The sequence below is a fragment of the Fundulus heteroclitus genome, chromosome 19 (genome assembly GCF_011125445.2).
Source record: "Fundulus heteroclitus isolate FHET01 chromosome 19, MU-UCD_Fhet_4.1, whole genome shotgun sequence".
NCBI classification, from domain to species: Eukaryota; Metazoa; Chordata; class Actinopteri; order Cyprinodontiformes; family Fundulidae; genus Fundulus; species Fundulus heteroclitus.
The window spans coordinates 18,298,079-18,324,673 of record NC_046379.1 but is presented as its reverse complement, the minus strand read 5'-3'; the positions used below and the strand labels follow the sequence as shown (position 1 = coordinate 18,324,673).

The 26,595-nt window shown below is 40.7% G+C and overlaps 1 protein-coding gene across 1 annotated transcript in view; it reads right to left on the bottom strand.

Annotated features, from left to right (window-relative positions):
• The window catches only part of dph6 (diphthamine biosynthesis 6), an 81,026-nt gene that overhangs the window by 16,863 nt on the left and 37,568 nt on the right, over positions 1 to 26,595 (bottom strand). Inside the window, exons 7-12 of the mRNA XM_012861596.3 lie at positions 26,193 to 26,287; positions 26,015 to 26,108; positions 24,019 to 24,169; positions 23,527 to 23,652; positions 20,664 to 20,793; positions 20,399 to 20,573 (exon numbers count right to left, since the gene is read on the bottom strand). Coding sequence (XP_012717050.2) covers positions 20,399 to 20,573; positions 20,664 to 20,793; positions 23,527 to 23,652; positions 24,019 to 24,169; positions 26,015 to 26,108; positions 26,193 to 26,287 — 771 coding nt within the window. The remainder of the gene's footprint in view (positions 1 to 20,398; positions 20,574 to 20,663; positions 20,794 to 23,526; positions 23,653 to 24,018; positions 24,170 to 26,014; positions 26,109 to 26,192; positions 26,288 to 26,595) is intronic.

Genomic DNA, 26,595 nt, shown 5'->3' with positions numbered 1-26,595 from the left:
AGTCGTGACAAAAACTGTAATTTGAAATGCTAAAACTCTTGCTGCTTTAAGGTTAGCCTTTGTCTTCTCTGTTTCAGTTCTGACCAGTATTATTACTATGATGCTCGTAGGATTCTTCAATACAATTTCTGTAAAAACTGAGAGCATACTTGTTATTGTGCTGCCATGCAGTGGTTGGGTCTCACATTTCTCCACATAATCAATCTGTGCTTTACTCACAGAGGTTTAACTGTACTCTAGCAAATTAGCCAAACATTTTACAAGTCAATACACTCTGCCACACATATTTATGTCAGTCTGCGGTTTCTCCACATGTCATTTGAGGGCAAGAAGTCTATTGAAGCTAATACTACTGTACAACTTTCCTTCCAGCCTCTACGCTATATGCATAGTGACCGGAAGGGAAATTAGAGTACTTAAGATCTGCAATCAAATATGTTCTCCTTTATTATAAAAAAGATGGGAAAGCTAATATTGAAGATATTCTTCAGTGATGGTATCAAGGCGTTGGTTGTTTGTACCTGTAATACTTTATCTGATTGTTTTCCTGTTCTTTTTATACCTCTCTTTGCAAGAGTAGAAGCAGACTCAGAGGATGTTATGTTGCTCTCTCTCTTTCACCTTTTCTCCCTTTTAGCATTTTGTCTCATCTGTTTCTCTTCTTTTTTTCCCTCTTCTACCTTCCCGTTTCTGTGTCCATTGAACATGAAATAGTCCCAGCATAAAATCTAATAAAGAGTCTTCCATATATAAACTAAGCAGAGCACTATGGTGAATGCAGTAAGGCTCCACTTGTGAAAGTAAAATCTGTTGGGCTCTCTTTGGCATCAAGGCAACAATTCTCAATGCTACATTGCCAGACAGGGCGAAAGCTAATATCAATGCAAGAAAACAGTGTCTTACTCGATAAACTTTAAGCTCATAAGCAACACTTGCAGTCACCTCTTGATCTGGCAGCCCATTCTTAAATGATGTGTCCTCTTCCCTTAGCTTCGGGTTGTTTCTTCCCCTAAATCGAAAATTCCAATTGTTTCACAATCCTGGGTCCTAAAGTGCTTCAAACAGTGAAACAATGTGTTTTCCTTCTTTCTTTATTTTTTTTTTTGGGTGAGGAGAAATTAATCCACCCTTGTCTTTGTTTTGTTGCAAATCGCTCGATATATCCATTTTATGTGTCAACAATAAGCAACACCACATTCATTCCAGATTTTCCTAATAAAAGATATTGTTTTGTCTAGAAAATACAGAGAATTGAGAGATTTCCAGACAGTAGCATTACAAACACGATCCAAATATGGCACCGTCTCCCTTTTGCTTCAGAAAGGGGAGACAGTTTTCACTTTGAAAACAATCTTAAAGCCAAATGCTTCATACTTTCAAGATTTTTTGATTTATCAGTAGGAAATATGACGAGGTATGCCTTTTACGGTATTTTTTATAAAATACTAAGAGAACAAGATGTTAGCTGCACAACTGTTTAGCTAAAGGGCAGACACTGTCATTGGTATTTCCATAATTGAATGGGTTAACCATGATCCTCAGCTCTTGGGTTCACTTGTCAGCTTTGATGAAGCTTTAGCTTCCATCTCTGCTGCAGCAAATTACTGGGACAGTGTATGAGACAGGAGATGGAGGGAAGGCGAGTTAGAGGAGCACGAGTGAGTGAAAGGGAAGATAGGGCCCTCGCTGCTTTCAACCATTTGGATCAATCACCGGATCATTTACCTGCTAGCACGATCTGCCCAGGAGCCTGCATTACGGAGACTGCCTAACATAAAAGCCAGGCTCCCACACATCAACAACAAATTGTCAATTGGCATTCCATTTATGAGCCATCAAACGCCATCATATCCACTCCAACAAAGAGGAGGTCCATCAGGTTGGACGTGTGGCTACAATCTTTTAACAACCTCTTCCCATGAAAAAGTGCTTCCTGCATTTGGAATTCATAAAGACCAACTACCATTTGTCAATTTGAATATCAAAAGGTGAAAGCATGGGGCCTCTTGACTGTTAAAGGCAGATTCCCATAGCGTCTACCGAGCAGGTGTGTGATGATCAATTATTAAGGATCCCACTCTGGTTACTCTTAGTGGGAGGTGGAATTGGGGATCTTGGGTTTAGCTGTTTCCGAGCTGGTCGTGGATGGGGGAAGAGGCGGCGGAAGGGGAAGAGCGAATACTATTTACATAAAATTAACAGTTCAAAAGAATGAGTTCACACACCAATCAAACTTGTTAATTGACTGTCAATGGTGTGTCCCTGAATATACAACACAACTACATTATTCATCTGAGGCCTTGACAGCGAAGACAGTCCAATTTGCATGGCCGTTCTAAATGTGATCAACAACCACAATGCCACATGAATGTTTAATAGGCCATAGATGGGAACCTTTAATATTCATAAGGGTCAAATAATTGCATATGACATTAAACTTTTTTTTAACAAGTTAAGTATTTTTCAAATGCTGCCCTTAGCTCTCTAAATGGCCCAGAGAAAAAAGGGATAATTTGTTCTCATCTATAGGGCATAGGGGATGAATGTAACTTGTTTCTGTCTTTCTTGTCATTCGGCTGATTGAATGATAATTTAAGAATAGCACTTTTTTTTTACTTTCAGATGAAAATGTAACAGAGCTGAAAGAGTTTTCCCACGGCCGTAATATTCTCTAATTACTCTTCCTTGTGCCAAACAATTTTATGGTTAGCTTTACAACCAAGATTAAAACAATGTTCACTTTTTTATTATTGTCCAACATGTGTAAGTGAGCTGTGATTTCACCTTGTACCTCGTATTTTGTTACCCTCTAGTTGAAAACTGCATAATTCTTCTAATGAACCTTGTGCCATGTCCAAAGGTCAACACCCCAGTGACATTTCTTCTATCTTTGAGGTGCAGACAATAGCATAATTAAATGGTCTCAAAAGGAACTTGGTGGAGTCTGATTTCAGATTGGTACATCTGAGGTGTTACTAATTACAGCTTTTTTTTTTTTTTTTTGTCAAAAGGCTTCCAGAGTGGACCAGACAGTGCTAGACTATATTCATATTGGTGTTGGAGCCCTCTGGGTCCCCCCATCACACCGAGGACGCCTCAGAGTATCATTAGCAAAACTTTAGAACGGTGTGGATTAACTATCCTGGGTTGGATAAAATTACCTGGTATTGATGAACAGTCAGGGTTGCCCCCCCCTCCCTGGTTCCAAGGACAGAGAGGGGTGGAAAATGGCTCCACTATTCCTAACCGATATGCTAATGGACACATTTCTCCCCACTGAGACCTTATACATAATTTAGCAAGGAAAAAGTGTGTAAAACAGTTTAGATTAATAAAACTTTAAATAGGGTTATGGGAACAAAACAACAGCTAAAGTCAAAACGGTGCTTACTATTTGTTATTCATCAATGTATTTATAATGTTACTAAATGTCTTAGTAGCAAATGAGAACAACATGAAAGTAAGAGACCATTTTTAAGGGATCTATTATTGAGCAACGTTTAAAAGTTACAACGCGTGAAGCCTTTAACCGGATGTGCGTTACACCGCGTTGTTACAATACCTTTAAGGTTTTCAAATTTTGTCACATCTGTTTGTCACGACTGTGAACTGTACTGTCCAAGTCTCTCAGCTGCATTTTCTAGACTGCATCTAGGCAAATCTAACACATGAATGTGCTTCGATCTAAGGTGAAGTTAAACAAAAGTCTCAAATCTTTTATAGCCTCTAACGGGTTTTAAATCCATCCATCTTCCCGTTGGCTCTGACCAGCTTCCCTGTCCTGCTCAAGAAAAGTATCCCCCATAGCACCATGCTGCCATGATCCTGTTTTATCACAGGGGATGGAGAGGTGCGGTGTTAATTTGATCATATTTTCCATGAAGGCCAAAATGTTCGACCAGATCGCTTTCTTCCCGGTTTGCTCTGTCCACTGCATGTCTTTTGCCAAATCAAAAACCCTTCTTGCGGCTTTCAAACAGCGGTAGCTTACTTCTTGAAACTCATTCATCGACAACTGATGTGAAATTGTTTCAAAGGTAAAACAATTGCTAATGACATTGGAGCCAGTGGTGACGGTCACCCTGAAGTTGTCCCCTATTAGACATCCAGATTTGTGGACTGGATGTCTAATAGTTATCTTCTCAACAGATTCTCCTACTTGAGCTATGTCTCAGTAGGTTTGTAGCGCCGCTTGTTTTACATTTCCGGGCTTTGGTCTACTTTGGTAATCTATGAGATTCTCAAAGCCTGCAAAACTGTTTCGTGTCTGTTGTGGTTATTTATACATAGACAGATTTACACACAGGTGGACTCTTAAGTAAATAGCTAAGCTCTAAAGGCAATAGATTACAATGGATTTTATTAGGGGTATCAGATTAAAGGGGTTTGAGTAAAAAAAAAAAAAAAGTCTACAACAGTTTTCCGATTTTGAATCCTGAAGAAAATCCATCAATAATTTTTCTTGCATTTCACAATTATACTTGTATTGATCCATAACATAAAATCCAGTGAGGTATTATGTCAAAATGGTCAAGGAGCCTGAATACTTTTGCAAAGCACTGTAAATACCATTTAAAACCTAATCCAGCAATTGAGGAATAGAACTACTTTCATTTGGGCATAATTAGGTTACTTTTAACCAGTTTTCAAGATTTTAAGATTTCTTTCCTGATTCTGCTTTCACTTTCACAATTACCCGCGCCTCGCTGAATATTTCAGGCTTGACAAATAGCTCAAAATGGGAGGATCAAAATCCCGAGGCTGAAGTTTTGTTGCATGCATTTAAGTGCATATATTACTTCCTTTTGGCAGGTATTTGAAATGCAGTGACTGTTTAATCCTTGCGCGGTGGATGGCAGTTTGTCAGGGATGTGTGCCGTGATTCCATCTTGAACGGGCTTCGAGTCTGTGGGGTTCTTTCAGCATTAGCGAATTCAAAGCAGATCACGTCTGGGAGTGGGAAATGATAAGAAACGGGCTCGTGTTGTGCCGCGCCCTGAGGAAATCCTGCCTCCTCTGACACCTCATTTCTACAAATGCAAACCTTTCAGGAGAGGCGCAACCTTTCTCTCTCCTGCGGTACCTTAAACTTTGTTCATTTGGATTGGAAAGGGGAAATATATTAGCCCTCTTCTTTTTTTTTATTTTATTCCCTTCTCTTTCTCTCTCCCCCCCCCCCCCTTTCTCTCTCTCCCTCTCCTCTTCCTGTTTGTGCTCTAGTTTGAGCCTAACCCCTGTATGCTCATCTGTCACAAAACATTAGCGTTCTTTAAACGGCGACATAAATAGCCATATAAAAGTGTACAAGAAAAATACAAATGCGAGACATTTCTCAGCTAATTCAGCTGTTCAAAAATATTTAATCCAGAAGTACGAGTTAAAAAAATCCAAAAGGAAATGCTGGCAAATTTTGAACAAATACATAAAGGTCCAGAAATTTAAGGAGCTATTGTAGAGACAATGTGTGGTCAGTGTGGGGGACAGAGGCTATTCCCTGCCCCCCAAGTTTTTTAAGCTTGTATGTTTTTTTGTTTTTTTTTCAGCTTCCTATGTCTGGCCTCGACATGTCCACTCTGTAGACATTGAACTGTGCAGAGCTGTAACCCTGCACTGTCAGCTCTGGTCAACTTTATGCTGGTCAGAAGCTGCCACTCAGACTATAACCAAGGTCAGAGGGGAGCTGCCTACTGAATGCTCAGGGAGATGCGTCTGCAAGGAAAACAGCCTAAATAAACCCAGAACAAATACATTACCTGCTTTAATAGATAGGAAATAACATATAAATCGTAAAATAGCATTCCTTTCTGCATTTTGTTGTTTGCTTTTAACGTTTAAGAGACAGCAAAAATGAAACACAAACTACTCGAGGCAGATGTAATGAAATTGGCTTTTGCGCTGCAGCGCAGTGCCACAACAGAGTCGGGGCTGTGAACGAAGAGTGATGGAGGGGCATGCTTTTTCATCGGGTTAGGCAAAATGCCCCACTGCCTTCAACTGTCCCGGCCGCACATTTTTTGACAAATTGGTTGTGAGGCTTTTACGACTGATGCACATATCGCAAAAATCACTTCTGCCAAGCTTCCTCTATGACCTGCCCGTGGGACATGACAAGCCCCCTCCACGCATCGCTCTATCAAGCTGAATCTTTCCAGGACAATGCAAATTATGACAAATTCCATCATCCTGCATTATGCGCTTTCCCCCGCTAATCTCCCTAATTCGAGAGAATCGGGGAGGGTCTCTCGCTGTTTAAGCTGAGGGGCATGTTGTCTGACTGAATGATGCTGAAACTGCAACCCTCATTCCCCCGTTCTCTCTCCCTTCCCAGCTGTGACCATCTCATCTCTTCTGTCTTTTCTGATTTCTTTCCTTTCTTGTGAGGCTCCATCTCTTTGCAAGAAAAGAAAAAAAATGTCAATTTGACCTGGACACAAATAATAAATAATCCCAAATAGAATCAGAGAAGTAAAACCATAACAGTGTAATGAAGAAGAAAGTTCAGAAGCTAAATGACCTGATATGTGACTGTGAGGGACAATATGAGATTATAGAAAATTTATAAGATGAGCATCTGGAGCTGATTAGACATAGTTAACGATTTATCTAATAAATACATTTGCCTAGGCATGGACCTGACAGACAAACACAGGCCTTCTAACCTTTGTGTCACTGTTCCTTCCTCACACAGCGTTACTGGACTAAATGTGTAGTCCAAGACTCACAAAAAAAGATAAATAGCCTAACAACTTCAACAACAATACAAAGAGTGACAACAAAACAGTAACTACAACGTAGCTAAGGTAAAGACATGCACTTCCCTTTCTGGTCAACAGATGGCAGTATGGCTGCATTAACAGGGCGCACAGAGCACCAGCAGCACTAAAGCATGCCATAAAGGTAGTGGAGGCTGACCAGAGAGCATCAACAGTCCCTTTGGATTTACTTCCGTTTTTTATTTCTCTTTTGGCGTGGGGAGGGAGGGGGGGGGGGGACAATCCACACAATCCTAAAGAGAAATGCAAGAAAAAAATGATTGTAAAGTAAAATTGAAATCATATAAAGCATGTAAAGACTAATACTGACTGTGATTCTGTAAAAAATAGATAAATAAATAAAAAATAGACAGTGTTTTTATTCCTATTTAGTTTTCAATAAAGAGGTATAAAGAGTAAACAATTTTATTGCAAAAAAAACACAGAAAAAGACAAAAAAAGTGAAGAAAGATAAGCTCCAGAGGAGATTTTATAAATGTAATGTATATATTTTTCCACAAATACATAATTTATAATATAATAAGATTTAATAAAATAATATTGCCACCACAGCAAAGTGATATAGTGTTCCTAAAATGCACAGAATCCCATATGAAAAAGACAGCAAATATTAGCATTTCCCTCAGTACCTCAGATTCAGCTCAATAAATGTTGACATGTAGTAAATATTGTCTAGTCCGTATCAGGAGAATGAACCCTTAGCCCTAACATATCTACTTCATAACAGTGCATACATTCACAGGGCTACAATAAACTTCCTGTTTATTACAAATGTACTGCATGAATGATAAATTAATATTAAAAGTGAACACGCTGGCGTATTGGGAGGGGAAAAAAAAAAAGAGGCAGTACATCATTCATCTACAGCCATTTTTTTTTACAGCAGCAAGGCATGGTTTGATGACAACAGCATTTGAAAAGCGAATAACCCGAGTTAAAATTTAATACTCTGAAAATCCTTCTCACATGAAATTCAGTGAGAAGCGAGAGGCTCTCCTGAGTCGTTTGTAGCAGAGATTTAAAAAAATAATAATAATCTTAATTCAGGAAGGTAGCAATTTGATCTAGTCATTTTTTTTAGTAGTAATATGTTGAAGCAAGTCACTGATAGATGGTTAAAATTTATACAACTCGTGGAATTTGCAGTGCTGATATAATTGCAGGAGTTTTTTCCATAAAAGCCCTTGTGGCAATAGACGAGACACTCAATTTCCTGCAACAGGACACATTTCTTGCTATAAAGGAAGGATTGTTTGCAGAGTTGAAAGCCTAGTTTTTCTCTGCAACATGGATCATGTTAAATATTTCATTCAAGATTTACAGTAGGCTAGTAAGATATTAAATAAAACCCTTAGATTTCGTTTTTGTTTTTGTTGAAGCTGCATGTTTTTCTACATGATAAAAATTAAAAAAAGATGATGAAATAACATTTTCGAACGCTGCCTCTGGTTAGTCTGTATGTTTGCAACATTCTTTGTGTAGGAGTTGGTTCATATATTGTTTTGTCTATATGCTATATGTAGAAAGCTCTTGCAGATCCTCTTTATTTGTTTGTTACCGTGTGTGTATGTGTGTGTGTGTGTGTAGGCCCTGTCAGCTATGCCCTCTCGTCACTGCAGGGGGAAGAAACACACCCAGGCAGCTCTGAATATAGTGGCTAGTTACCATAGTAATGGGATGGTCATACATCTCTCCGTTCTCAGACATTGATGGGAGTGGACAGGACACGCCGCTATGCTTTTTATCTATGCATCTGGTATTCGGTTGTTTCATTCTCCAAATAAAAAAAAAAAAATAATAATAAAGAAGCCGAGCCATCAGACTGCTCCTTTTACTGGATCCGAAGTGCAGGGTTGAAATGGGAAGTAAATAGTTGGGTATGGGGTAATAATTCACAAACGAAACTACAAATAATTGATGTGTTTTGACTGAGTGTTTGCGATTGCGATTGTAATAGCGCGAGTGTCTTGGCAGATGTCTGCGGTGGTGGGATCTTTACATGATGCTTTTCAGATGCCTTCTTGATGTCTCTGAACCATTGGCCCCCTCCCCGCTGCTCATCAGCAGTGACAAAGTGAGATGCAAACAAGGATCTTCTCAGACACGCACACTCTCACACACACCAATGCAGCATGCGCGCGCCTCAGATTAAAAAGCACTGTCGATCATTTATCAAATGTAATTATATTCAAACACTATAATTGATTGCATTAATCAAAATATAATTGAATGTTTTGGTACAATCTCTCCATGAATGAAGACGGTAACAACACAATCCAATTTCTTCTATAGAAATTGCGCTTATTTATGAGAAGGTGATTCTCCAAGCATGAAAACTTTAAACAAAAATAATTTTATAGCGTTTTTAAAATAAAAACAAAATCATTATTTCTTCTGCAAATAATAGCAGAACATGGATTATTACACCTAAATAATGACATCGCCAAAATGTATTTATTTCCATTTTTATTTTGATACACAGATGTGGGAAATCCTAAATACAATCTATTTTCAAGTCCTTATTCTGCAAAACAACAAATCTTTTGCTCCTAATAGAGTGATGTATTCTATTGGCTGATTAATTCATTCATCAATCTGCCTTTAGTAGCGCTGGCAATCATCTGCTTACAAGAAATGCCATTTTGGACAACTGCAGTTTTAAAATAGTTGTCCTAATACAATAGTCGGGTGCCGCTAATTTAATTTTGACGCTATGGCTGTCCATGTTTTTTTGCAATCAGAAATATTCCCAAAAGGCCAAGATTTGTCTTTCTTATAAGCGAGAGTAACGTGCCTTCATACAACCAGCAACAAGTATGGGGTCAAATATTCCCAAACAGCCAATTGCGACATTCTTATACAAGAGAGGGAAAACCTCACTTTTAGCCAGTTTACGTGAAGTCCACAGCAACAGGTGGGGGAGGGGCAACACTACATTACACGACGCAGCGGAGAAAATTATGGCAAATCCGGCGCTTTCCCTAGTACTACACTAAGAGAAAACTCTGACTCGTTGAAATGGTATGAAAACCTTTCGTAGTTTTAAAATTCAAACTTTTTAATACCTTAAACACCTTCATGCTGTTAATTGGCCCCATTCCTTTTTGTGAGAGCCCAAGCCCTATTTAGGTGCCATCTAAACCCCACTTTCGTGAAGCACACCTTTTCTGCAGCCACACAAACACAACATGTATGTATGTCTTTGCGTCTGTCTCTACCCTATGTGCAAAAAAAAGAGGCACGATAGCCATCCTGTCCCAACTTCCTATGGCTTGTTGACATGAACCAAGGCAGTCAGGCACCAATAATACATGAAGAGCTGTTCAAAGACAATTAGGATCAGTTGTCAGGGCCGGCCCCATTAATGAGTCGGAGTGTGGCAGGGGCCGAGGCGGAGGCACAGCACAGGCGAACGCCGCTGCCTGAGAGCCGATGCGCTCTGACAGATCCAGTCCTTCCCCTGTCCTCGCCTGGTACAAGCTGATACCAGCCTGCGCTCAGGATGGAGCTGCAGCAGTGGCACGATACCGCAGCAAAAAACAACAAAGAAAAAAAAAAAAGAAGATAAAAACGCGGCAATGTTTTCTGAAAATGATGACTGCCAAGCCAGGTCAGGCTTCATGCTGTTAAAGCCAGAGAGGAAGAGGAGAAGTGGGAGGGCCTGAGAGGATAATAATAATTACCTGTGCTGCTGTCTACCACTGAACATAAAACTGCCCCCTCATCAGATTAAAAAAGGTGGTGTTATTTGACCTCTTTCATATACGTATCTGACCTTAGAGGTGCAAGAACCCATACCCAAGTTAAACTGGCCCAGAACTGCTAGAATACAAGACCATATTTTTAAAGAGATACGTATTTCTTAAGATGTATCAAAAGAAAGAGGAATAAATAATGTATATGGAATAAAGGTTTCAACTATCCATAAATATTTACATATAAATGCACATAAACTATGTGCTGTGCGTATTTTTATTTGGTCACGTTGATGTGACTGCATGGATTTCGTTGGCGTGTAACAACGTCTCGTGAAATTAAAACGTCAAGATAATTCGTTTGAACGTCTGTCTCACTGAGCAGCATCCTGTTGATGTCAGAATGTGACGACTTCTGGCGGAATAAGCCAGAAACCAGTAAGCTAATAGTGGTGGCTAAATGGTCAGAGCAGGGAAATTTCGTCCTGGAGAGGCAGCAAATTCAGTGGTTCAAATCCCACAGGCTCTCAGTCTGGGTCCCTGAGGAAGACCCCCAGCCCCAGAACGCTCCCCAGGCTCCGCACAGTGGCAGCCCACTGCTCCCGAAGGGATGGGTTAAATGCAGAGGAGGAATTTCCTTGGAATGTATAGTGCAATGACAAAATAAAGATTACTATTATCATTATCATAAGCCCTGGATTTAAATGAGAGGGCTTTAAATCTCACATCCAGTTTCCAGGCTCTTATTTTAAAGAAGAGAGTGAAGCAATTCGTGGGTTTCCCTGTCGTGCTAACAAAAACTTCTTATCACGTTGGCTGACAACATTTAGTTGCATTAGAATCCAAAAAGCCTCCAGAACTGTTAAGTTGTTTATCTTGCAGGACTTTTGGTACCCAGTCAAAAAGAGAAGCAGCGACATAGTGACATAAATGCTATCGGCTAACGATCCTAAAGTTGGTATCTGCCTTGAACTTCCCAACAGCATTGACCTAAAGGGTTGGATTCAAGTTTTTTAATGAGTTGGGACTGCGTTCCATCAATGTTTGTCCAAAATGTGAAATGGGAAAACACACTGGCCTCAATTGGCACCTTCAAAAAAACATCTAATGCATCTTGGTCACATGTGCAGAGACTGAAGCCATTAATGGGCTTCATCGTTGGCTCGTTTTATCAGAAGCGTTCTTGCTTTTGAATGGAATCGATTCGTAATCGCTCGCTAGATGAAGCGCCATGGAGCGTCGGCCACCATTCAGAGGCTGGCGGTATGGATGGTTTAAAAGAAATGTATGTTGCTTTTGATGTGTGCTGCCCTTTCAACTGATCACATCTGAACGGCACAGTTCTGCAAAGAACAGATATTCCCGAAAAGCACAGCTTGAGATGTTTGAAAGCTTTATTTATTTTGTAAAAACACAAAAAAGGACTCCTTTTAATTAATATTTTTTACATTTATTGCACCATTTTCACAAGCAGAAACAGTTCAGCTAGTCACACATATGCTATTCCAAAGAGCAAAGGTGTGCGTCCAACAGTATCTCTAAAAAATCTTTGCCCAAGTCTGACTGGGTTTGATCAGTCCGCTTCCTATTTGTCTAATTCAAGTAAGGACGGCTGACCATGTTGTTTAGGAACAAACTTACCGAAACACTGCCGAGGTGACGAGCAGCGAAAGAACCCGAATCAATGCTAGCTGTGGAAAAGCTTTGAGGTGAAGCCTGACTGTCAGTCAAAACCTCTCCTGGCTCTCCCCAGACAGAGCTGTGCACAGATCAGGCGTTCAGGAACCAAACAACGAGCCTATTCTGCTTATGTTTCCAGCGAAAAAGAAAAAGGGAGAAACAAATTTGGGTTACTTCCTCTGGTGAAAATTGGAGCGAGTGACTACACGTGCGGAAGAACGCCGCGGCTTTGAGTAGCCTTCAATCTCCCAACTTCTCAAACCGCTGAGCCTTCAAGACCTCATTTTTCATCAGCTCAATTACTCGACAACTGTTCTCCTCCTCGGCCCGGCCCTTCCTCCCCTGCCTTATCTCCCCTCCGCCTTGGTTGGAAGTGATCATTTGTTCTTTTATTAAACCTGATAACATCCCCTTGCATTGTCTGAGCGTGCTTGCTGGAGAGCCGCCCCTACTGTTTTTAGCCTCCAGCATTTCGTATTATTGGTGCATTATTTCACGCATGCCCTCCTCTTTTATCAAGCACATTTGAAGTAATGTTAATAGACTAGAAAATTGAGACATTTATGAAGTATGGGCCGTGTTTATGGGAAAAAAAAAATCCATAAAATATGACAAGGGAGAGGTGAGATAAAAGCAAGGTTTTAATAGATTATGGCAAACAGGGGAGAGGCATCAGATGCTGACAGGCACCACCTCCTCTGAGATGCCTCGTACTTTATGGGATTCATTTTGTTGTATTAGAAATGAAGTTAAATGTCCTAATTAATCTGTTCGTGCTGCATGAATACCTCCCAGGACGCAGATGCATGCACACACAGTTTTTTAGCTAATTACTCTACTGTGATAATTGAGGTAGATGTAGTCTCTAGATATGGGTTGAGGAAGGTGGGGAGATGAGATGAAGGGGGGGGGGGGTGATGAGCTGGTGGTAGGGCTGTATTTTTGCAAGCTGGCTCTTTCTCAGCAGAACATTCAAACATCTTTAAATTCCACTATTCATCATTGTTTTTTTTAGCTTGCATTTGGAGACAAATGGAGACACGTACTGTCTTTAACTCAATTTAGGTGTCGCTTTGGCTTGTAAATTTGGTCCATTTAGTGGGACTACACACACAGAATGATTTGTTGGTACCCCTGGTAAAGATGTGTAAAGATTCATACTGCAGTAGCACAATGTCACACTGAACATTATAGAGAATTTAACCCTTTTTTTTTTTTTTTTGGACAATGTTTATGCCTGCTGATTGTTCTTTTGAGGCTCAAAAAGGAACACTATCAGCACAAACACTTGGCGTATATTGGTTTATTTGAAGATGAATAAATGTTTTTCTGTGTTTCTTTTTATGGTCAAAATGCATGACTGGGCCGCTTTAAAGTGTCTGATTTGTAAATAATTTACTCTACGGGTAGAAAACAGGGATAAAAAAGGGAATTGAATTTGAGAACATTAATTTAGTGGGAAAAATTACTTTCATAGGAAGTAATAGTTTTTAACTAAATCTGTGTTGTCTCAGTTAGTGGCACTCATGGTGTTAATACTTTGTACAACCTCGTTCTTGCCAATAGAACAGCCCTAAGTCTGATCTTGTAACATTTAACAATGTTGAAACATAAATAGAGGGATATGTGACCATCGCTTGTTGCACATTGTGTTTAGACTGTCCCAAGACCTGAGGTCTCTCTTCGTTTCAGCTCACCCCACCGGGTTTCTATCAGATTTCAGTCTAGAGACAGAGAAGACAACGAAATAAGGTTGATTTTCTGTCGGGTAAACCGTTTCTTTGTGAATTCGGTGGTATATTTCGACTCACTATCCTGTTGAAAGTCCAAAAGACAAACCATCATCAGTCTTCTGGCAGAGTTCACTAGATTTGTATATAAAATCTCCTGGTATTTCAAAGAGTCCATGATGCCATGCGCTCTAACAAGAATCCAAAGGCTTTTGGAGAAGAAACCGACTCACAGCATCACAGATCCCCCAACGTGCTTAACACAGAACATAAGGGCCTTTCCCACATATTCGTCCTTGCCACAACGTACAAATAGAAAAAACAGTTACAAACATGTGGGAAACGGGCCTTAAGGCCGAGACACACCAAATCCGAACTAGCGGCCGGGAAAGTAGGTCTTATGTCGTACCTCTGGTTGAGGGGAGCGGGGGCCCGGCAGAATCTCTTGCAGTTCTACCCAATTTCATAGGATAGTCAAGAGTCAGACAGGAAGAGAGACACGTTGGCAAAGTAAAAGAAATCTACTTTGAGGGAAAATAAAAAATGAAATATCTAAACCGCAAGGTAAACTCAACACACTTTCTAGTTCGTCCCCATATAGGTTTGTCTGGAAACGAGCGGCTCAATAAATAATCAATACAATATTACAATAAACGGTATACTTACCCATGGTGGGAGCTCAGAAGTTTAGCTTTACGTTTACTTTTTTTTTTTTTTTGTGATTAGTTACAGTTATGTTTACTTGAGTAACTTTTTGAACAAAATGTACATTTAGGAGTAGTTTTGCTTTTACTTGAGTCACACAAGACCCGCTTCTTTAAGATGGTGGATTTTTCGGTACATACTCTCATGTCAATACTTGATCTCGCAATTCCGGTGGTCCGTAGAGGGAGCCTCTACGCAGCCAGTAGGTCAGGAAAAAAATCTGTACGGATCTGTTCACTGGATCGGACGGTTCGTGGTGTCTCTTTATGCTCACTGTTAGGTACGGTGGAGATCTGTGATGGTGTGGGCCTGTTCCTATTCAACGTTTCACACCTACTTTACTTTTGACACAAAAATCTTAGTCAAATCTTTCTGAAGCATGTGGTTCCAGTTCAATTCCCAGTTGAGTTTAGCAAACGCCACATATTTATGTTTGTGATAGTAGGACAGCAAAGGCATGACATCAAAAGGCTTGTCGCTAAAGGCTGAAAGAAACAGGATTTAGTGGCACATCATATTTATACTCCAGGGACCCAGAAAGCCACAGATTACTAATTACAAGTTCTTGATCAACTTAAAAAGAAAGTAAAAATGTAAATGCTTTTGTTACATCTATTTTGAAAGAGATAACTAGGAGTACAAACACTTTTATTTGCACTCAGATTTGCATGCACTGAATTTCCCCACTGAGGGACATTTCTAATGTAATATAGGTTGGATTTTTGTAATATTTTTTAGTGTGAGAATAGGCAGCTGCGATGAAAGATACATATATTTCAAAGATTTTTAGACCCCTTTACCAGGGATGCTAACTAATTAGTCCCTGACTTTATGGAAACAAAATGTAGGCTTCAACCACGATAGAAATCTCCAGATATCCTTTTCTTTCACACAAACTCGTCTTTCCAGTATGGGTGGCTCACCAACACCCAGCTTGACCTCCACATTCCCACTCCAAAAAGGGGACAGACAAACTTCAATTAATTTGCTTTCAGATATTTAGACTTCTGTAAGAAGATTATTCAAATTCCACCACCCGCCTCAATGCAGCCCTCCCTTTGACATTAATAGCCGGCGTCAGCTCCACATCCCTGCTGATGCCTCGCAGTCCATTTTGACAATGTTCAAAACCCAATGCAAATCCTATTGCTGGCTCGCGCAAGACTATCTCCCACAGTATTGGCTGTCAGTCACAATTAGGAGACCACGGGAAAAGCATTGGTAGGCACTATAGCAACCTGCGGCTGGTGCAGTCAGCTCCCTAAACGCACCCCGCAGAATGTGATCAGCGAGTATAATTTCCCGGCAAATATCCCAGGGGTGTGCCACTTGCCTTAACAGGAAAGAGGAGATGTTTAACAACCTTTCAACAGATAGTCCTTCTATTCAGACCTGCCTGGCCTATTGTGCACACCTCTGTAAGTGTGCCTCCAAAGGGAATGTTACCAAATAGGCAGAATCAATTTAAATAAACATGGGGGGAAAATGTGCAGACCCTTGATGCCAACTCTGGCTTTAGTAGATGATAAACCAATATAACTAATTTACCTACTTATAGGAGAAATTGTGGCTTTAAATGACATTTTGTTGGCAAAAAAGTTGAATACTGATGGCTAAAAAAAAAGACAAAAGCACATTTTAGTCACCAATATTAAATGCAGTGAATAACTGTCCTTTTAAACCATTCCATAATATGGCTTTACCTGCGGCAGAATTTGGGGTCCCTACAGAGTCTTCTTTTCAAAATTCTTACTTTTTAGGTTTTACTAGATGAATGTTTCACAAATCATGAAACACCTAAGGTAATTGTTTATCACTTCTTTTGGGCATATGGAAAAACTGATTTGTGACTCTTGTAATTTAGATTGAGTCATCCAACATTAACCACAGATTTTTTAGATCTTCACTTTGTAAAAACAACAAAACAAAACAAAAATCTAAACTGTATCTCAGTACGTTTGTTAGACAAAATTTAAAGTGTGATGGGATGGGATACATTTAATTTTATAAAAATGCAGGGAATAATTAATAAAGGTTAGAAACTTAAACATTTTTTTCATAGTCAATTTTACTTGTCATTGTCATCCAGAATTGGAAACTGATCAAATCAAATTTAAGACTTTTCTAAACACTTCAAAACTCCTGTTTTAAAACGCCTGGCTGGTCAAAAAAAAACAATAACAATAAAATAATTCTAAAAAAAATATCTAAATTTCTATCCTTTTCTAGTCAGTAAGCGCACCATGCTAAATTGCTACTCGTTGCAATAACAACAATAAGTTGTATATGAATTGTGAGGGAAAGATTTAAAGCCATTTTCAATTATGATATGTTTAAAATGTGCAGAATGTGTAAGGAGCTACAGCTCAGCTCAGTTATTCAGAACTTCCGGCAGATTTATATAAACAATTATTTCCGTTCAACCAAGAAGTTGGTTTCTTATACAACAGGTAATGAAATAATGCAAAAGCAGAACAGCTTTGATTGAAAAAAAAAAACAATTAGGTTTGGTTTTTAGCTTACGATTTATTAACTAATATGTTAAAAAAATCTATACAGCTCCTTATATGTTTCCACTGGTGTTTTAAAGATTCATCTTTGGTAATGAGCTCCAAGTGTTTTCACCCCAATGTTTAGCTCTCTCTGCAGATTCTCTATCAGATTCAAATCAGGAGTGCAACTGGGCCGCTCTAAAACATTCATATTACCACCAGTCAAAAGAAACATGGTAAAAATTCAGATTATTTTAAACCTAAATCTGCCAGTATTAATAATTTAGTGCTTAATTGTATTTAAAAAGAAGCTGTATTTGCTACAGATGCAGGTACTATTGTACAATACTACTTCAATACATACAAACATGTGTCGGTCATGTAAAGACCAATATGACAAAGTGAAAAACATATCATAAATTAAATTACAGCTTGCATCTTTGTCGCCTGCAGCTTTAAAGTAAACTGATGGACTACGATATATCAGTGCACAATACACAGAGAGCCCCCCCCAGCTTTGACATTAAAAAGGTTAACTAATTCTCTAAATCAAGTCAGATCTGAATCTGTCATCCTGCCAGACCAAGTCGACGTTGAGTCAGCTTGCCATTTCTGAGAGCTGACGCTGAGAGACATGACAAGCCAAGCAGACAGATGAATGGATGGAGTTTGAAGGTCCAGCATCCATCACATGCCAATCCGATATGCACTTCTTCTATCCTTCCACCAGCGGCGGCCCGCCTTGGTTCAGACTCTGCGGGGCCATTTTCTGTCACTAGCCATGTGCTCGCTCTCAGATCATTAGACGAAGAGGAACGGAACGGCACCAATATAGCAGGACAATAAACATTGTGCTTAAAGCCCTACTTAGCTGAATCAACTGGTTAGCCCCCCGACTGATAAACAATAAAGCAAACAATTACCCAGAACTGTTCAGCTGAGGACGCCGAAGCTCAATTTGTTCCTCCATTAAGGTTTCGCTCATTACCTAAAAAGACATCATAACTGAAGACACTGCGAAGATGTGGTTAAGAAAACAAATTAATTCCTAAGCACGTTTTAAACTTTTATGTCCTAAATAACACATGAGGACTGGAGACGCTTTCCGTCTTATCTGGTGCCAGGCCACTTTTTTTTTTTTTTTTTTTTTCTGTCTCTGTGCTTCTCTGAGCATGGAGGAGAGTTGTCATTAAGACGGAGACAATCGCAGCAGATCCGTGTTGAGACAGTGGGGGTGGATGAGCTGCGTGCGTGCTCACAGCAAGGGGCTAATTGTATCAATATGTAAAACTCTCCACTGCACTGAAGGGTTGTTAATACATTTTTGATCAAATTAAGCCATTGTCGTGTAGAGGGGGCAATGCAGGAGGCGTGTGAAGAGCCGTGCACAGCTCTGAGTGAGCAAACTCCTTTCGTACTTTGTTCATATTGTAATAAATATGAATTAGAATTAAACGAATGAGAGATTATAATTTGTCTTTCTTGAGGCAAAGTTGATTCAGGCAGCGGACTTCGTCTTTATGTCTCACCGAGGCGTCATTGAGGATGTCAAACTCTGCTGGCTTGCTAAAACCGAACCAAACTCTTACATATCATGGAATCCACACTGAACTTCAGCAACACGCCGCCGAGGCACGCCCGTCAAGACCCGAGCGAATGGCTAATCCACACATGTTCTCACTCATAGATGGATTTGGCTGAAGGATCAAGGATGTGTGGAGGAGATGGACACTATCCTTGTTGACAGTACTTTGACAAGTGTAATCCTATATAATACACACTGGGTAAACACAACACCAAGCCAACCGTGCAACCGCGGCCCACACTTCCTCTGCTTGGCCTTTGAATTCCACATTCTTTAGGCGCTTGAAACAATATGAGAGACAAAGACATGCCGCTTCACAAGCAAGTGCAAACGGTGGGTACACATTAGCCGTATGAAAATGATACATAATTACATGTAAAGACAAACCTAGTCAAGAAAAAGGTCCTCCACACATGTCTGTGGGGCTTGATTGAGACCTTTGCTGCATGTCTCTTCCACTTCTCTCCCTGGTTGTTACCTGAGGATTCTGATTGGGTCAATAAATGCTACTACCACCAATAATAATAATAAAAAAAAAAATCATAGACATTCATTCAGAAATTGTCTGACCCTGAGAGGTGACTGCCCTCCACCCCCCGAATCAAGACCTTTTCCGATCAGTGACCGTACCATACCTGAGCTCAGATGGCGCTTAACACAGCACTCTTTGTTGTGGACGTTTGTACAGCGGGAAGAAAATTTGAAGTTAGCTGTTTTTAGCCTCAGTGAGGTTTTTAAATATCAACTCAGAAGAAGCAAAAAAAATAAATAAAATAAAAAGTTGTTTAATAGAAAACAGTTTTTATAACCATGTTTATAACCACCTTGGCAGGTGCAGGTCATTTTGCCTTTTTTACTTTATGTAGTTATGTTTGTTTTGCACCTTTTAATATTCAAAAAGAAGCCACAGGGTGTCAATTTGTATCTCTTTATGGACCTCCCGTCTTGTCTTGGTTTGAACGTTTTGAGCATTTAGCATTCGTCCGTCATGAATTCATTGAATTTGAAAATGTTGGAAGCTTTTTGGAGATCTTATGAGTTAAAGTTAGGGTCTAAATTCTCTAAGGTTCACATACGGAGACCGTGCTAATCATTCAAACACCTAATCTAAGAAGCTAAAAATTAGCACTTTGAATCGTCGTTACAGAAAAGTGCCTGATAAATAAACTTACCTTGCCTAAAGATAGATTAAAATGCCAGCTTCGTAATTATTGTCTTACATTTAAAATTATAAAATCCTGTTTTATAGCAACTGCTTCCCCCAACCAGGGGTCCTACTTCACCTCTGCTACTAACATAAATAATGATTGACTGCTTACAGCGGGAAAAACAGAAAATTATATATTTGAATGCTGTTAACTAGTTTTTAAGACAAATACAAAATAGCTAAAATCAATAATTGGCCAAAAATATTTTGCTGGTGCATTTCTACAAAATAGTCATCTGTAGTGCGTGCATTTGGCGACACTAGTTTCTTTTTAAAAGCTGAACACAATACTGTATAAACCTCAAACAATAGTGATAATTTGTTAGAAAAAAAAAATTTTATTAGCTAAACTGGAATTAAACTACAATACAAAGTTATTATTTTATATCTAAATCTCTCCAAGCTATAAATAATTCTTGCACTTAACTGTGCAGCAAAACTTTATCCTACCTATCCTAGTTGTTGTCGTCCCTAAATGTATCCTGTCGACATTGCATCCATTTATCCGTCCTGGAGTTAACTGAGCCTTACCTTGAAGGCCTGGCTGTACGGCCCGATGTTAGCCGGGGCCCAGTGGGACAGGCTCTGGACATGCAGCGCTTCCTTGTGGCGGAAACAGCCTTCCTCCAGGGGCTCGGTCCAGTCATGTAGGAGACAGTCCATCTGCAGCAGCTGTCCGGCAGGCAGAGGTGCCTGGACACAAACCCTGCGCGTACACATGAGGAGAAATTCAACTTCAAAGACCAAAAACTAAGGAACAGTTTTAATGGCGCAAACAAGAATATTAACCTTTTACCTGGCTGGAGGGTTTATGTGGAAATATTTCCTGTAAACTTCATTGACAGAAGCAAAATCTTCCATGTTCTTTACGTAGAGATGAACCAAGACGACGTTCTTCAGCTTCCAAGCCTTGTTTTTCAACTCATCTGGTAACAGGCAGAAGGTTGTTAAACGCTGCCTAACCTGAACAAACTAAGTCAGCAGACATCAGAGGAATATTGCACAAACTTGCTAGTTTTTTACAACATATTTCCATGTGAAATGTCTGGTTTGGTTTACCTCCTGTCCTTGCTCTTATTCTAATATAATTCTAAGTGACACCTACTCGCACTAAATCAGTTGTATCTGGATTTAAGTATAATGCAGTGCTGGTGCCCCCCCCCCTCCACTGAGAGAAATCCAGCGCAATACGTGCACACATTGGGGTCTTCGAATGCAAACGCCAGCTCCATGGCTCAAAGCAAAGCTTCCCTCTCTCCCAACAATCATCTGAAAGAGCTTCAAGTTTGTTTTCCCTTTGCCAACACTAGCGTCTCACACTATTTCGCCCCCATACAAAGAGGCTGTTCATTAAATATTAACTTGTTTAATATTGTCTCTGCACTGTGAAGGGGCTGCTCAGACAAGCACCACCATAAACATTAAATATGCTTTTCATCTTTTGCTCCTCCATCTCCATCATAAAAAAAAGGAAAGAGAAAAAAAAAAGAGATACAGTGGGAGAAAGTGTGTGCTTTAAAACTTCTGCAGGGCAAAAAATGATAAACACACTCTACATTTCTCTCCTGCATGAAGCTGTTGCAGAGCCGGAGATCTCCTTTAGTGGACTGCTGCACCCCTAGGTGCACTAAAGAGCACCATCGCAGATCCTTCCTCCCAGCAGCTGTTAGACTTTATAACCATCATTGTTCCCAACAAACTCGATAAGTTGTTTACATCCCTGCTGTTAATTGCACAGTTTTTTTTCCCATTTTTCGTAGATAGATAGTTTATGCACGATTTGGTTCACCCTACTCAGTTGCAACGTTTCATTTAATCTGTGTGTGCTGCAAAACTGATGATTTTGTGTTAATTAAAAATGTTTGTCCTTGTCTAGCGGCCAGTTAGATTTCCCATATATCTGACAGACAGAATTTGTGACACACGGCGTATGTCTGTGGAGATAAGAAGCCCTTCTGAGATACGCTGTAGTTCTCAAGTTCTTCTGTTTTTCTTAGTCCAGTTAACACAGCACGGACAGAGAAAGATGCTGATGCATCGAATTAAGAGTCACATCCTTTTATTTCCAAAACTATTTATCATTTAAAGTTCATTATGACGGTATGGGTTTGGGTTTTAATGTTAAACACCCCGCCAATCAGTCCATAAAAGCAGAAATAAAACACAAGATGGTTCAAAGAACTTATCTCACAAAAAATAAATAAAATAGGCTGAGGAATGTGAAACGTATTTTCACTCAGCCTCCCTGAGTGAATACTTTGTAGAATGACCTTTTGCTGTAATTACAGCTACAATTTTGGGCAGAGGATGTATCTACTGGTAACCTGGCCAGTCAGATTGATAATGTGTAGCACTCTCTGCTCTTCACATTATCCATCTGGGTCTGCTCCCATGGAATCCGTTCGAAGAAAGGAGGGACATTTAGCCGAACTTTACAAGCTGATTGGGCAAAGCGCCACTTAATGCCTACCAAAAAGTTGGCATTAGGCGATGCTGATGCCAAAAGCGGCTTACCAAAGGCTGGTTTTAGCTAATCACGGTATCAAATAAAAATGTGGTAAGCATCAGCCGCCATGAGAAACTACAACAAGTTACGCTGGTCAAGGCGTGCTTATTTGGATAGTGACATAATCATGTATTCTGACAAAACAGATGTGATAACAGCAGCTACGTGTGCATCTTCCAGCGCTGCCATGTTTATTTTGGTTTGGCTGTGGGCTCGGCTCATACCACAGATTGACATATGGCTATAGGTACAGAACTTTGACTGGAGTATTTTAAGACATAAAAACTGTTCTCCAATGGGTTTTCTTTCAGGCTTAACCCTTCATTTAGCTCCATCCATCTTCGCATCAACTCTGACCAGCTGCCCTGCTCCTGCTGAAGAAAAGCATGCCCACAGCATGATGCTGCCACCCCTGCGTTTCAGGGTAGGAGTGGTGGGGCTGAGTGCAGCGCTAGTTTTCCTCCACACAGTGTTTTGCATGTAGACAACACAGATTCAGTTACTTAGGATCCATCTGACCTGAAGGACAATCCTTCACATCTTACATGGGTTGTTGCAACCTGCAAATTGGACTTTTTATGACTTTCTGCAAACAATAGGTTTTTTTTCTTGCCCCACATCCACAAAGGCCAAATTTGTGGATGTGTGCAACTATTAGTTTGTCTCCCACCTGAGCTATGGATCTCTGATGCTCCTCCAGTTACCATAGACCTCCTGACTGCTTCTCTGATTAATGCTCTCCTTGCACAGCCTGTCAGTTAAGTTGGATGGCCTTGTGTTCATAGGTTTGCTGTCGTCCTTTCCTCTTCCCGTTCAGATGTTCAAAGCTTATCATACTGTTTTAGAACGCAATTTTGCGTTACACTCGTCAGAAAATTTCTCATTGACCTGGCTGCTCTCTTCCTCGGTCATCACGATCCTACTTGTTCACTGCTGTTATCTAACATAAGTCTGAGGCCTTCCCCGATTTACTGTCTTTATCCTTAGGTTAAATCCAACATATGTGGACTATGTATTCATCAGGTGACGGTCTGAAGAGAAATGGATGCACAGGAATTTATTTAGGGGCATCAGAGCAAAGGTTTGGTAAAGTTCAAAGACTCGGAATGACATTATGATTCTGTTCAGACGTTATTGATGACATTCCCTTTACCTTGAAGCATAGAGAAAGCTGCTATTGTTTGGCCCTCAGTCCCATGATCTTGGCTCTTAAGTCCGTGGATACCTGAGATCCACTGATAGCCTCTCGAACACCTTTTTGAGCAGGACGGAGGCTTGTCTGTGGGAAGAGACAGCAAAGACGTTAGAACTCCTGTAATCAAATACGTTTTGGTTAATCCTAATGTTTGGAACATCTACATTTTAACTAAATGAACATTTAAATGTGTCATTCTGCATAAACAAGCCACATATAAGCATTTTATGTCAGCAGCAAAAATTCATTCAGGCACCGTTGCAAATAAACTACTCAAATGACAAGTCTTGTCAAACCGCCATGCAAAAGGATTATGATGCTGGCCACATATGACACAGATCTAGAGCAGCACACGCGGCGCACAAAGATATCATCTGACACACCCAGACATAAATACACACTCATGCATGCATGTCTGCATGCATGCGTCTCACAACAAATGAATCTCACCGTGGCCCCAGTGACAACTAAGGTCACAGCTTGATGTAAATGTGTGCTGGTTGTATTCAGCTTGATCAGCATATTCCACCTCCTCAGTCATCTTGTCAATGGCACTCTGGCAAGGACAACTACCATGGGGCAAAGCTCTCGCCACCGCGTCCTGCAATAAAGCACCACAGGGGAATACATCAGGCCAAGTGCCCACCAAAGAGCGCGGAGCTGTTTGCAAAGGCAGACAAAACGCCGTATAATTAGCCACCCTTTCCACGTACGCCGCCGAGCAGCACAGCGCGTCAGTCTCACACGACAAGGACCCAGACGCGCATAACTTCAAGGTGAATGAATATGAATCAACTTGCTAACATATTCGTGGCCCGGGCGAACAGGGAGTGGTGTTTTCTGATACTGTAGATTCAATCACGGCGGCTGTCAGTCAAGACTCAACGCTAGATCGTTGAGACATGTTTTGGTTGCTGCCATTTCTTTTGCATCTGTTTGCTTATACTTTGCCTCCGCGCCCTGCTACTTCTTTAAATAACAAATCATTACCATTCTCTAAGGCATACATATTACCTGCCAAATCCTGCAAGGTGTCACGTGTATAAATACATATTTCATATTTCCTCAGTGCAACCCTCACGCCGCCTGACACTCATTCACCCCCCCACCCCCCCCCACCCCTTGTCTCCTGTCAGCCGCATTAGGCCATATGATAATCAAATTAATTATACTTCAGCCCCTCTTCTCCTGGCCAGCATGAAAAATAGCTTGACTAGCATTAACTGAGGGCAAATGATGGTGGTCCATCCCCACCCCCTGAGCTCGGTGCAGTTTCCTCTAGTGCTGGTGTCACCGCAGATCTGTCACCCTGACGAGAAGAGCTTCAGAAAGCTGAACCGGGGCAGGTTCTCCCCTGGTTGTCCCCCCACCCCCCACCGCCGCCCCCTCCCTCCCTCCCTTTCCTTACTCTCTCAGGCTCTGGTTTTCCCTGCTCTTTCTCCAAGCAACCTAGGGGGGGCTAGAGGGGCCGCAGGAGCATGGAGTGTCTATTTGCATGTCGGGGGAGGCAGCGGCTGGGAGGGGAGCAGGAAAAAAATATATAGCTTAAGGGGGTGAGGCTGCAGGGTCGCAGGGGTTGTTGAATGGGGGGGTATGTTTTCTGTCCATAACAGTGCCCTCCCCCATCTAACATGAAGACATACAGCACATATGTAAAAATGTCTGCATATAAAGCATGTCACAAGGTGATTTGCAAATCCCACACTTGATCCCTCAGTGTGATGACCACATACTCCGGTAGACACAAAAAAAAGGCTAAACTGATCCTCCAGTACGATCTTAATTAAGCACTGGATCTTGAATAATTAAACAATAAATACAATTTATCTACTGGTAACCTGGCCAGCCAGATTATCTGTTATCTATTATCTCTAAGCCTTTTCTATAACAATTCGAGAAATTGTAGAGTTCGTTGTCCACTGTTGCACAGAGAGTGGAGAATGTCCTTCTCTTCCAGTGTTGGAGGCCCAATTCAGCCTCCAATTCCCCAAAAGCCAATTTCTCCTCCTTCCCCACAACCCTTGCTTGTGTTCCATCAGCCAGCTACCTGAATGCAAAGCGCCTTAATGCGAGCGGACATGTTTATTAAGCCGGGCCTAGTTTCAGGCGGCAGCGAATATTGCAGACGTCAAACTAGGCCATGTGCGCTGGAGGAGCAAGAGCGAGAGATGAAAGGAGAGACCAAGAGCTAGACTGTGTGGAAGTAGAGTTAGAAAGGCCTTCTGGAGGTTGATCTGGATCCCACCCTGCAGAGCTTTGTTTTTTCCCCCCTCTCCTCCACAATGTTATCAGGCACCAACGGGCTGTGTTCTGGTATACTGTTTGGCCCTGAGAGCTGCTTGAATGCAATAAACCCCACAGAGGCTCAAACTTTTTCTTGCAAAACTATTGATATGGCATTGACTTTATTTGTGGAGCGGGCTAAATTTATGGAAACCAGACTCACCACGTGTTTGTCCTCTGCGTGCATTTTGGTGAAGCGCAGGTAGCCAACCGGAGCAAAAGCATCTGCAGAGTGGATCACCGTCTCGGCTTCATCTCTGCGCAAACAAACAGAAAGCATTCAGATATTTGGGGGGGCAGGGGAGGGGGGATAAGATTTTGTCACGTATACATCTACTCACATGACTATCTTCTTTTTGAAGAGTGGACAGTCAAGAGTGAAGGTTTCATATTCACCTCCCTCACCACAAATATGGACTCCATACTTGTTGGAGAGCTGCTCCAGCAAAACAAAACACTATTTGAAAGCTATACCATGGTATGTAAAAACCTTCAACAATTTGATGTTAATCAGTTTACAGCAATGTATAGTTTGTGTTATGGTACCTCACCATATACTACAAACATACAAACCAATAGATAAACAGCCGTTTTTGTAACTTGCAGTTCCATTCAGAAGTTTATTAAATAAATCATAAATCAACATAAATCAATACCATGAATGGTATTCTGTGTTCATCAGGATTTAAGGACCGCTCTACATAACGTTTCAATCTTTATTTTTATTTTTTTCTTCCTTACTTT